General features: G+C 45.2%; 1 protein-coding gene across 2 annotated transcripts in view; it reads left to right on the top strand.

Moving 5' to 3' along the window:
- LOC144146777 (monocarboxylate transporter 6-like) overlaps positions 1-13,884 on the top strand; it is a 60,663-nt gene that overhangs the window by 33,236 nt on the left and 13,543 nt on the right. For both annotated transcript variants that reach the window (XM_077678705.1, XM_077678706.1), the window contains exon 3: positions 11,976-12,119. In XM_077678705.1, coding sequence (XP_077534831.1) covers positions 11,976-12,119 — 144 coding nt within the window. The remainder of the gene's footprint in view (positions 1-11,975; positions 12,120-13,884) is intronic.

The following is a 13,884-nucleotide window of genomic DNA, read 5'->3' as shown; positions in this document are numbered from 1 at the left end:
ATATGACTGGGGCTATGAGAGGCTCACGGTGGTTTCATTAAGCACCACTTGGGTGCGACACAGCCTTCCCGCCCATAAAATTCACATACCCATTCGAGGGATTGACGAATGACGATGACAGGTGGCTTAACAATTGATTAGTCGATCAGAAGAAATTTTTCGTGGCTTTGGCGTTAAGATACCGGCTTGAAGGAGCACTTGGCGGCGTTCGATTGGGCATCGCTTTCGCAACCCATAAGAAATGGTTAGGTGTCGTCTGAGTTGCTGCTTTATCTGATTCCAGCTCAAGAATATTGCGTTGCCTTCGCGCTTCAGCTGTTATGAGCACCAATGAACCAATGAACCAAACGTGAATGTTCTAGCTTTGGGTAAATGGTCCTTTATGCCTGGAACTTTATCTCGGGGGCCGTTGTCTTCACTTGCGAGGTTTGATAAAGACAAAACACAGAATATGGAGGTTACAGAGAAGGAGGAGGAATGAACGTCTCTATGGAGAGTGGGCCTTGACACTTCAAAATTTCATCATGCTTACCCACACGCTGAATGGTAAAATTCAGTGATAGGTGTACCATCTCTCCAACTGTTCTTTATCTTCATTTTCAGCACATGGGGCAACTTTAAGGGACTCTCAGACTCTTCCATTGTTTAAGCACTCTGAAACCTACTGGTCGCTAGAATCCTGAAGTTCCGTTTCTTTATAGTGTTAGGCGGCCCATTTATAACCCCGTAGCCACGCCTGTTACACCTTTTATTGAAGGCAGGTGCTTATGGCTTAGGCCATGTTACGTAATATAAGGTATACTCGCCTCTTCTGAACCTATTTAAATGGTTGTTTTTCTCCTACACATCACAGTTGAGCGTTTCTAGACGACTCTCCGCTATGTTACAGCGGCCAAATTAGCGGTCATGGTCATAATCACCCCCGCGAGCCTTACATCGATAAACCGATATGAGCAAGGATGTCTATAACCTTGCAGTAGAACACCTCTTGTGTCACTGCGCCCGGTTTGCAACACACAGGCAGCTCCTGTCAACCGCACTCCGGTCAACAAACCATTTACTGCGCAGGCTTTTTTTCATTCGTCGTTTCGTTAGGTTACCTGTTCTGTTTTATGCTTTGTTATCGCCCATGGTTTTGTTTTTGTAGCTACGTTTAGTTTTTCTCTTCTGGCTCTTCAAGCTACACTCACCGTCTCTTATGCACCCTTTCTTTTTAGATGCGACGCATCTCTTGCTCTGAGGCATGCCCCTCCTGCGTCGGCGTCGGCGGCGTCTGCACGCCACCTGCGCATGCGCGACTCTCCTCCGCTCTTCTCTCCGACAGCTGTGCGCAACACTCTCACTCCGTCTCATTATCATAAACAACAGCTGCGTGCGCGCGCTTCGCTCGTTTCGCTTTGCTCCCGTCGCGCAAGTGCGCGCCTGCGCGACTCTCCTCCGCTGTCTCCTCTCCTTCAGGCGCTGTGAATATAAAGCGGGTAGCGCGCTGCGGCGGTTCAGTCAGCGCTCTCTCTCGTTCGACTCCACGTGACTTCGATTGATGACTTCGTACTTGGCTTGATTCTTCCGATGAAGACGTGATGGAAGCGACGGTCCCGTCAGCGAGTGGATTGACGCAATCCAATACCAGCGTCACCCCACACGCTCAAGGCAACGTTACGACCATAGAGAACCAACCAATGGAAACGCCAATTGAACCCTCCGATGCGTCGCATCACATCAGGGTTCCCCTCGCGGGAAGATGGGCGTAATTTTGTTCATTAAATTCCTCCTTTCCCACTTCCCGTGTGTTGGGTAGCCAAACTGACTCTTCCTTACTAACCTCGCTGCCTTGCATGTATTGGCTTATTCTTCCTTTCTTGCGCTCTTTACAAGTAGGGATGACTTTCCGATTGCATCAAAGATGACTTGAAACATTGAAACTCAACTTGAAACCCGTTTTATTGCGACGTCACTTGACCAGTTGTTCTCTGTAATAGGTTTTGTAATACTCTATGTAAAATTGCCTCCAAAATAACATCACTGTATATTAACTACACGTTATGGTCTCTAAATTCGCGCCAAATGTATTGGGACAAGAAGGAAAGTTTTTCCCGAAACTTCACATTTTGCGTTGACCCTTGGCCTGAATGGTGCTGCCACGTCAAGCAGTAGTTGGAAAATGTCTGCTAACTATGCAGCTGCCATTTATTGCTCTAAGAAAACAGACTCTTAACGTCTCTCACTCGGTAGACTTTATTAGTAGTGGAGCAAAGCACCTACTCTAGTTTGTTTTAAGCCACACAGAATGATAACGACGTGCCATCCTTAATAACAAAATTCAGCATGAACACCTATTCCGATGTTACCTTTCCGTACAAACCTACTGGCTGCCTTATTATTTCCCCAGGCTGTCATTACCAATGGTCAGCTAAGTCTCGCAAACAAGGAAATTCGGTGTCATGAACTTTTGATGCAATCTTTTCAACAAAGCATACATAATTTTCCTGTTGTTTCCCCTGGTGTTTTTACAGAAAAAAAGTACCTGTGTAGGTTTCATTTTCACTAGTCCGTAGTTGTTACGGCCAGTAACGGCAACGTTTTCATTTAGAATTTATTCTTTGCAGAGGGACTGTAGCTACATATTCGCAATGTAGCACTGGTTGGTTGGATTAATGACCGAACCGGTGCTAACAAGTAAACCTTATATCTCAACCTATTTTGCCCGCGGCGACAGGGAGGTCAATATGCTTTTTTCTTAGAATTTCCATTGCGAACGGAAGTTGTGACGGAACGCGCAGCTGAAAAAGTACCCTTACACAGGTGCGCTGTTTTTTTTTTAGTTTTTAAGCAGGAGAGTGAACCAGCGGCAACGAAGTGAATATTAATCAACCAGTAAATGTGCCTGCCCACATTGATTTCTATCCCTGTATGTTCTGTGACTCTCTCTCCTTTTATTTCTCTCTCTCTCTCTCTCTGTATCTTCATCATTTACGTCGGATTTGGCGTTGATATTCTCTCTTCACGCTGTAAAAACAGCGCCAAATGACGTTGTAGGAAGCGCCGGTTTTGGAATAAGGGTATTTTACGACGTCCGGTTCACTCGACAATACGTGTTGAGTGAAATAAGCGTGGCTTGTTTCAAACGGAGGTTTTTTTTCATACATTCGATTTACTCGAGAATGCTTCTGCAGTAAACGGGATTCTTTGAAATGGGCGGCAATGGCAGCTAGTTCAGGCTCTATGTCAAGCCTCCCTTTTCGTTCGCCATCCAAATGCGTCCAGGATCCCCTGCAAACGCTGAAAAATGATTGCACATCATGATGACACTCTTTAGAGTTCCTACGAAACATTTGCGTTGGAAGTACCGAGAAAAAAATGATGAACACGTGGAAAGATACTTAATTGTATTACGTTTTCTTACACATTACTTTAAACACGCCGGTGGTTCTCTGTAATAGGTTTTCTATATTCTATCTAAAATTTTCTGCAAAATAACAACGTTGTATACTACCTACTAGGTCTGGTCCCGAAATTTGCGCCAAAGGTGTTGAAACAACAAGAATTTTTTCCCGAAGGAAGTCCTATATATATATATATATATATATATATATATATATATATATATATATTGTTAGTATTTTTTCCTGGTCGTGGTTTGGAGCGTCGCTGTTGAATTGTAGTAGTGCAAACACGGCCCACGATTGAGTCCGCAGGCCACGCCTGTCGAACGAAAGTTATCGTTTTTAGAGCGAAAGCTGTATTATTTCAGTTCTTGCAAGGTCATTAATCTAGTCGCAATAGCCTTGGGTCACCGGAGCGAAACATTAGCAGGTGTGACGTCACGTCAGGTGATACGCTGTGGAGGGACGTCGCAGCTGCGCCTATTCCAAGCCTCACAACTGCTGTACCGTGTGACCAGGCAGTGGTTTAGCGGCTTCTTCGCCAGCGCTTGGTCGCTCCGTTTCGCCATGAATGGGGGGCTCCGCACCGGCCTTCTGTTCGTATACACTCTAGCCTAAGCGACAGGTTCAATTCAATTACCCAGAAGGCATTGCGAGACTGCCGGCAGCGACAAAGCAGGGATGTGTCCTGCCTTCCCACAATATTCTGTTGTTGGCGCATACAAATCATCTGTCCTTGTTTTCCGCACCAACTTCCAGATGCTCATTGTGCAGTTACTTAGTCGGTGCTGCTTCCACGTCTCCCTCACCGAACATCCGGCACAGGGTTGCTGAAACGTACAGCCGAAAGTGGGATGACGGGTTCGCCGTGTCACGTATGAAAGTTAAATTTTAGATGCTTGGGTAGTTCCAGCAAAAACATGTTATCTTACGAACGAAAACAAGCGTGAGTTTTTGTTCTAAGTGCTTGTCTTTTTCCGCATTCCTCTACACAGTCTGACGAATGCGCTGTTGAGAGCAGATCAAACAACAATAGGTTGTTTAAATGAGGAATCAATAAAGAACTTAGATTCCCGCATTCCTTCACTCTGGTGGCCTGTAGTTTCCGTGGGACAATAACTTATTACCTTCGCGTGAATGCATGTATACTGACCCATTTTTGGCGATATGTCATTCTTTTGTCACGCGGCTTCCGATACATATGATGCTTAATGTGAGAGTGATGTTTCCAGCCCCAAATCTCCATTTAACGAAACTGCCTATGCGCGTGCCCTTTATTATTCTGATGACGCGTCACCATATTGAGTTTATGTATGCTTGCGCCCGTGCTAATTTCGGAAGAAACATTTGGCGGCGTAGCTTCTTGTTTCACCACAAATATCACCGAAAGACGATAGTTGTCTGCGTCGATTTCGCTACAATTTCTTTTCCGCTCGCCACGCCCCCTCCCCCCTCGCAATATCCTGCGCTCTCGTTCCTCTCGTAATAAATTGAATGAAGCTTTGTCCAATGAAACTGAATTTTGCCGCCTTCACACTGCTCGCGTGCCATGTTTCGGGACAGCATGCACCATTGTTTGTTTTGTATGTTGTTCTTTTTCGAGAAAAACGAGCTGGAGTTGTTTTTTCTGTGCTTACTTTCGTCGTGCAAATGGTGGAGCCTTTCTGAGCCATTTTTATCTCGTAGTTTGTTCCCTTGCTGCCGTCAAATCCAGCTCAACGAGTATTCCCCTTTAAAGAACGCGGGGGACTTCTGGTTGAGTACGCACATCTTGCTTCAATTGTGCCTGGGATTTTCTTCGTGCTAAACAATGGGGACAAGTATAACCCATGGCACCAATTTCAGCAGCTCCGAAGAATTCTTCCCATGCATACTTCTTGGCGAATGGTTTCCTCTTTTGGCCGGCAGGCTGGATCGATGGGCGGATGGGCGGATGGACGGTAACAGACCGACAGACAGACAGACAGACAGACAGAGGTAGGAAGGCAGGCAAGCAGACAGACAGAAAAGCAGGCAGGTAAATGGGCGCGCAGGGCGGGCGGGCAGGCAGGCAGATAAGCGTGTGAGCCGGCACGCAGGCAGGCACACACGCAGGCGGGCAGGCCGGACGATAAGCTGGTGGGCAGGCAAGTACGCGAGTGGGCGGGCGGGCGGGCAGGCAAGCAGGCAGGAAAGCGGGCGTGCAGGAAAGCAGGCGGGCGTGCAGTCAGACAAGCAGGCAGGTGGTCAGAGAAGCAGGCCAGCAGGCCACCACTTTCGCGTTTCAGTTGGTTCATATGAAACACTATCCTCCTTACTGTGGTGGTCAGTGCCTTTGGCTCGTCACTGTGATTTTAATAGGGCAGAAAAAAGCTATGTAAGTGTTATAATATAGTCGGTTTCGATAGAGCACTCAAAAATTGCTTGTTTTGCATCGCACCTTCTCTGTAAGATATTGCCGCGAACCATACATTGGGTTTGTTTATTGGTGTTTTGCTTTTACCGCCGGCTGCGCCGGTCTGTGTTATCTCTGCGCCAAGGGAAGCGCGTGTTCCATTCTTTCTTTCTGTGCCGCATGTGTTATCTGTTGTGATAGGGAGAGCATTCCGATCTAACGTGAACAGCCCAGAATAATCTTCTTGGATCTACTATGTTCTCGATGCGAATCGACGTTTCGAGAACCACGCGCGCCAAAAGATAAAAAGCCTGCAGTGCGGACGCCGGGGCATTCGATTCTGCGACGCTCTCCGACGCACGTAACGTCACTTTGTTGACCACTGCTTCGCCGCCTCTGTATTCTTTTCAGTTGTTAGGGGAGCACAAGTTCGCTCCAATAAACTTGTTTCTTTTCCAAACAACTGCTTCGTCCTTGGCTACGTGACAATATAAACCATTGTTAATAAAAGAGCTCTCTTCAGAAACTGCACAGGGATTTCGGATTGTCGTCCGCTTGACCTCTATATTCCCTGCACATAGAGCAGCTAGGAGGAGCGCTGAAGATGAGAATTGATGTCACATAGCTGCAAGAAATATTGAAAACCCCCAAGATTACTTCACAAAATCGCAGGCGTATAACCAATACATTGACGTGCATTGAGGTGAATAACCGAAAATAACCAAATAACCGAAAATAGGGGCTTATAGGCATTTCTTTCTTTCAGCGTAGAGTCATTCACATTACAAATAACTGCGCCTTTTTATTCTGCGTGATCAATTCGACCCTCAGGAATGCGTGTTCTATGTAGAAACAAGAAGCGAGCCTCAAGGTAGTAGAGAATATAATTTTACTGCAGCGCCTGTTTGGCATGATTCTTATAAACTATACAGAGAACACTAAATTGAAGAAGCGCCGGTGCTTCAGGGGGACAAACCATACAGGAAACACGCAATGGAAAAAAATGCGGCGGCATGAGGCGAGAAAACACAACTTAGAAAACATGCTGCCCTAATATGTCAAGCGATACAATATATTTTGTACACAATAATTTTTTTATCAAATTATATCAAATCAAATTTTATTTCCAGAAACACAGGTCGGTTCCCTAGCTATAAGCCATTGCAGTAGCTTGACATAGGCTTGGGTTCCGAGACAAGGCGCAGCGAACAGTGCATGAAAACAACACGTACTCTTGAAAAAAAAAACAAGTTGTTGGACAGCTTAATATTTAAAGCATATACATATTCCTAAAAGCTCAGTGGGCGTTTTATTATGAGGGGTTTCAATTACAAAGCGCATTAAACCACCAAGGTTACAACACTTTACACTGCAGCAATCCAACAAGAAGATGTACAGAGGCAGCATGCAACCGAAAAGGCACTGTAAATGTTTTTGATATCGTCAAGAGTTCGACAGGATATCGCCTTGTCAGTTAAAGACACTTGAATAAAATGGCGTGACCCTGATAAATGTAAAACAATATCGTCACTTGGGTATCGGTCAAGCCGCGACCACCTGCTAGCGGTGCGTATGATCGACATGCAGTATACAGTCCCCAGAGAAGGATAAATGCCGTGCTTCTTGGCCAGCAAAGTTCGAAGACGACGGCGTAAATGCGTGGGCCCTGCGCTCGCGTGCCAGACTGATTCAGCTATCTTCGCGGATACTCGCAGTCGAAATACCCGTGCTGCCTGTACTCTTTGATGTAGCGCTACACCTTATACATAGGTATTATCGGCGCCTAAGGAATCGCGAACACGAAAATATGAACCAGAAGTTCAAAATTGAAAAATACTGTTCTCAGAGTTCATACAATGGCTTGCTATTGGTATGTTTAGAAATCCACCTTTGCCAACTGTGTTTTCGTAACTGAGCTACACGTCATTTTGGCTTCCATGGAAAGAAATCGCGCTATTCGTGTGTTGAGGTCCATATTTTCGCGTTCGCGTTTCATTTGACGCCGATAGTACATTGCCATCTTGCTGTCTGCACCTCCATCTACTAAGACGCAACAATATTGACGTTTTGGAATCCGTCCGGATCCTTTGACCACAATACTGTTCACAATGCTTGTTCACAATTGTGAACAACGGATCCCATGTTCACCATGCTTGTTCACAAATTTGAACAAGGGATCAGTACAGATTCCTAAACGTCAATTTCGTTTTAAATTTGTCGGTGTCATGCCTTTATGCAAATGTCAGATATCAAAACTAGGCGGAGATAAAATACTACCATTGGCATTTCTTTGATATGATTTCTGTATTTTGTCAATATAATAGCGGAAACAGTGTCGTAACCAGCAAATTATTCCGCGAAGTAGGAGGGGGGGTTATGGCATATAGGAAGGTGTGTTTTGCCAAAAGAAGCACTAGCACTCGCTTACGCGCTGTTTGGAAAAAAACAAATGTAGGGGGTGAGGGAGAGGGATCGGGCAACCAAACCACTCCTAGCTACGTGTCTGAGGGGAAATACAAATTTTGGTTTATCATGTGTCTTTAGCTTGTTCCCATACTTTCCTGACTGTGCGGGGCTATCATTTGAAGGTTTATTGACGGTTTATTTACGCTATGATTCTGTATTAGGATGGCACCTGATGGACTTGTCTATTTCAAACCACGTTTGGAACAATGAACAGAAGTACAGGCTAGGAATCATTCATGAAATTCCGACGAATGCGTAAACATTTGTAGTGATCTTCTTAAGCACAGTACAGCGATTGCGATAGTGATGCGAATGTGCGAGCTGCTTCGGCCAGAGGCACGAGGTAAAAGCACGAGTTTATAACTGCACCAGGTTGGCACGACAGGTGCGCTGATGACGTAAATTTCCCCGTGATACTGCTCAGTGAGCAGCTGCTCGCTGTCATCGAACGGATGCAACCTGTGCCTCCACGCGCTGCAGTGGCGAGGCGAGATAGACAGAGGGTTTTACGTCGCTTGCGAACAACATGTGGTTTGCGCAGTTTCTAAGACATCGGGCGTTTTATTCAGAGGTCGCACTATTCAAACCGACTTTTAGAAGAATACATTGATAACCATATCATTTATTTCATTTTCTCGCTTTATCTGCGACATAATATTTTTAGAGGAATTCAACTTACGTGATGGCTGGGCCAACGTGTTTTCTTGTTGAGTTGGCATTAACAGGCTTACGTATTCAAAAACCCTTCTTCGACGCGTAGCACTCTCTCAAAGTTAACATGTGCTGACGAGACAGGTCGGAATGTTTCTACAGCATTGTACGCCACTCACGCTCATGAATGGAAGCTGCTATAGAAATTGCCGCGCAAAACGAGACCGGAAAGCGAAGTGAAGGTACGCACAAACGCTGACTCTCAACTTTGGTGTATTCGGAAAACGATGTGAATATATAGAGGTGGTTGTAACTTCATAGAGGAACCGCAAGAAGAAAATAAAATTGAAGCACTTTCAGCTGGCGTCAATCAACGTTGCAGATTAGTACTAAACATTTCAATCGACCCCCAGATGTAATGTTTCCCTATATAGCGACAGAAGGCTGACTAGCGCAAACCAGGGAGTGTTTGCAATTGGTCGCAGCCTCGTCAAGCTTCCTTGCCATTTCGTTCTTGTGATCAAACAAACATGAAGTGGCGCCAAGCTCTGCCCACACAGCTGGTAATTTGCCGGTAAGCTGGTACCTGCTGGCCCTTTGTTAGGATATAGAGCTTCCGTAGCTGCATACTTATCCGGCGTCCTGTCTGCCCACATATACACGATTACAGATACACAATGTACGTAGCTGTGAACGTGCTTGACCGTGAAACCTGGTGTAGATACGCCCTACTAATTGTACTTCTGATCGACCTTTGCGTGTGTTCTGTTCAACTTACACTGCGCGGAAACTAAAATGTGCGAATTTTAGCGACATCACCTTCGCCCATGCCGTATAACGTCGGCTGGCTCTAAAAGAGCCACAAAGGAAGAACTCATGTTTTCTTCTCCCTTCGACGCCAATCGTGGCGTTAGGCTGACTATGTAACGCAGGGTTTTCTGTTAGAATACGAGTGGTTTAAAGAAAGAAGTGCTATTGGGGCTTGTTATAATAGTCCGATATATGTTATTGTGTAGCATACAGCACGCGAAGGTAACGACACAGCAAAACAGAAGACGGAACCTAGCCCTTTGTTTGTAGTCTCAATTCAATCACCAGGTCCAAGTACATGTTTTTTCGCAACTTGTAGCAACAGGTCGGGAATAGTAGAAGGTTTACAAAAGGGATGTTGTTTGTTGCAAATTTTGGGTCTCCAAAGGTCTGTAGGAGTGAAACTGGGCAGTTGAGCAAAACCGGCACCTCCAGGTTGTACTGCAAGTTCGTAGCACATGACCCTTTAGGCTCGACCCAAAGGATGGAGGCAGGATGCTCCTCAGTCATAACAAAAACATGTGGGAGGTCGCTGTTGGTTTGCAGACACGTGTACGCGAATTTTAACGGGGAGCAATGCACGCGAGCACAGCTTGCTGCGGAACTGCGCTATCAGATCACCTAGACAGTGAACGGCACCTGCCAGTCAGCAAAGCGAGAGCAATGCCGGTAATGTCGTACCAGCTGCCCGTCTCTGTACCTTCCCCTCTAGCCTGCAGGCTGCAGATCGGTGCATGAGCAGGACAATCTCGGTGAATGCGCAGATATTACCCTCCAAAACCTTCTCAGGAAGCGACTGCAGCAAACTACGCACGCACTACAATATAAACAGGACAGTCCTGATAGGGCAGGCGTTGTCCGTGCTTTCCGGTTGATCTTCCAAGTTCTCGTTCACTTTTCGTGCTGTTATGAGATCTACAACGGGAACAGAAAAATAGGCTCGCACAATTACAGCAACACTACGCACGCCTACAATTTGTTATCGACCATACGAACCCACCGTCCATGTAAACCACTCCAGCGCAAGCAGCGCATATTTTATGTTCGCAAAATGAGGTGTTTCAGCCAAGACGCGAACCTAGAACGATCCGCCCCGTGGATGTACGGAAAATGTGAGGTTCTGAAGCAGAAATTTACGCATCCTTATCCACCGGCACGAATGCATACAAGAATTCTCTCGAAACCACCAACAGCTGAAGTTGTGGTGTACGGAAAGAAGAGTTAAGCACTACGATGCGCGGACCTCGTGAAAGCGAGAAACCTCAATTGAAATACGCAGAGAGCTGCGTGCATTCCTGAATCAGAACCAGTGAAACATACTACAACGTGAAAATTAGGTGCTTTTTTGTCACGAGAACAAGAAAGTGCAACTGTTCTGTTGTGGCAAATAGGGGCAGCATCAAACACCTTGCTACAAGGATAACGAGGAAAGCAGAGTACAACAATGTTACACGCCAGAACCTTGTCAAAATGAAGTACCCACTCCTAATTTGCGATACTTACTTGCGCAGCTAAACGGCCGCATCAAGACATGACGCCAACATCTAAAGGCTTCCTGCTCCACACACGAGGCAGGTATTCGCATGGTGAATGGGTCACGAATGGATATTACTAGTATATTTGGAAGGCATCCGCCCAAGCCAATACACGCATATGCACAAATGACAGGTGCTTGCACTGGTGAATATTTTCTGGTTTAAAAAAATAGCTTGGATAATAATTACTAAGGCGTGCAACCGCTGTTTTGGGCTTCACGTTGCATCAAATGCCATGAAAAACCATGTTTCCGGCCATGGTAGGACAGTTCTGAGTGATGCATCAGCAAATTTTCCGACATCAGCAACGTGGAAATGACCCTGAAAATAACCGATCAGTGTACATTTTGTATCTAATCAAATAGGGCGACTGGATTTGTCTCCGTCACCATACCTGTATCCGAAAGGCCCTGTTGTGGAGGGATTCTTCGCCGCTTGGGCTAAACTGCGAGTACAAATCTAGTGATTACTCGCGTAGAGTGCAGTCCAAGCGGTGGCTGGCTTCCATATGTAGGTTGCTGGGAAAAACTGGCCCGCTGTTTGGCACCACAACCTCAATTCAAATTGAATTGACAAATCAGTCAGCTTCCTGGCTTTGCATTTAGTACTGCTTTGAAGAATGTCGACGCATATTAAGAGATGGCGAAGAGCAGAAACCAAGGCAAAAATCTGACTCGCGTCTCTACTTGGGTAATGATATTTACTAAGAATTTCGATTGTTACACGCTCTTTTAATGATATTATTTCTCCTTCCAGGTCTTCTGATGGCGGTGTACTTTGAGCGCATCAACACACTCACGGTTATGAAAATCGGCAGCGTCTTGGCTTGGTTTGGAGTCATGACCGCATCCCTGACTTCAGATGTCGTCTGGATGTCTCTCACGCTTGGAGTCACTCATGGTAGGTACCCCCCATTGTCACGATTTGTGCAACTCTTTATACCCGCCACCCACTCGAAACACACAACTGGGTCAAGATGGTGCATGTTGGATTTGATTTTGTTGGCAAAAACCAAGGGGCGGCTGAGTCTAAAGGCGAACGTGGGCTGACAGAGGCCTCAGCCACCCGATTTACAGCGTACATAACAACACGACTGTTCACAAATTTAAACATGATAGCACAATCGTAATAGAGAAATAGCACAAAACACAGTCACTACTACACTTCTTATGTATTATACAAAGCATAGGTCTCAAATTCACAAAGGGATCACAATGTACACATAAACGCAGTAAATCGTACGCATGAACTTCCATTAGTTGATGATGAAGTTGAGGTTTAATTACACTACTCTGTCACAATTACGTGTTAATATATTTTTGTTTGTAATTGTTTTTAATTTCTACCTTTAGGGCAACATGTAGCCATATTTTTCGAACCCTTAATTAGGTATATATATTTTGAAAGCCGAATAACGATTTCTTTATTGCGGAATTTAAAGCAGTGAAACTGCACCTGGGCTATCAGATTCGCCGTTGTGAAGGGCTCCGGATTAATTTCAAACATTCGGGGATCTTTACAGTGCTCCGAAATGTTGACACACGGTCGTTCTCCCTTCTCGGCTCCGTTAGAAATGTAGTCACGTTGGCCGGAATCAAACCCGTGTCCTTAGGCACAGCCGCACAACGCCTTAGCCATATGTGCCACCGCAGTGGGAAAAATTCCCCGCATTTCCCCGAGGGGAAGAATGTGGAAGTGCGAATGCACGAGTTGAATTTGCGCGGTTCGGTAATGTTCGCGAAAGAGAGATCACACACACACACACAACTACAAAGAAAGAAAGATGCATTTATTCACAGACACCTATTTGTGTTGTCGTTGTACTTGATTGCTATAGCGGATCTCAGCTTTGAAATTTCGTGTCAGTACTCCTTTAAGCAGGTGCATTAGCCCTTCTCACGCCCGATTCTTGGCCAATCCCCCACGTGGGTATGTGCCATCCCTTACAAAAATGGATTTTGAGTTTCAATTCTTTTCCTGTTGAGTTTTAATTGAATCAACAGAAACTTAATTCAAACTCAATTGGCTATTGAGATGTGTCAGTAGAAACTCAAAAGGATTTGTATTGAGAAAACGCAATACAAAAGCAATTGACACCAGTCTATTGAAACTCTTTGGAGAACCAATTGACAAAACTCATCAGGCTGAAACATACACTTTGAAGGGCTATTTTTTTCAGCGCTGCCCACTGTGTCTGCTGAATTAAGACTACTAGGTTACTTTTATGTTTTTTTATTATACATTGACATTTCTATTGAGTGCAGTCAATAAAAAGTCAACAAGGTTTCAATGGACAAAACTCAACAGAATATCAAATGACTTCGTTTAATTGAAACTCAATAGAGTTTCTACTGACAAAAATCAAGTAAAATTGAGAGTCGAGCTAGTTGGTGCTACGTTGTTTAAATATATACCAGTGTCATTCTTTTTTGTCCATGTTTTATGGTTCGAGCTTAATTTTCAAAGCTGATAAAACTCCTTAGGCCAGTAGCCTTTACCAGCAGCATCTTCGATTGATTGATTGATTGTAGGGTTTAACGCGCCGACGCAACGCAGACGATGAGGCGCGCCGTAGTGGAGGGCTCCGGATTAATTTTGACCACCTGGGGATCTCTAACGTGCGCCGAAATCTCGCACACACGGGCGTTTTTGCTTTTCGCCTCCA

The sequence above is a fragment of the Haemaphysalis longicornis genome, unplaced genomic scaffold (genome assembly GCF_048455015.1).
Source record: "Haemaphysalis longicornis isolate Haplotype H1 unplaced genomic scaffold, Haemaphysalis longicornis Haplotype H1 scaffold_7, whole genome shotgun sequence".
In the NCBI taxonomy this organism is placed as follows: domain Eukaryota; kingdom Metazoa; phylum Arthropoda; class Arachnida; order Ixodida; family Ixodidae; genus Haemaphysalis; species Haemaphysalis longicornis.
The sequence above is the reverse complement of the archived record's forward strand: the minus strand, read 5'-3'. Positions and strand labels throughout refer to the sequence as shown.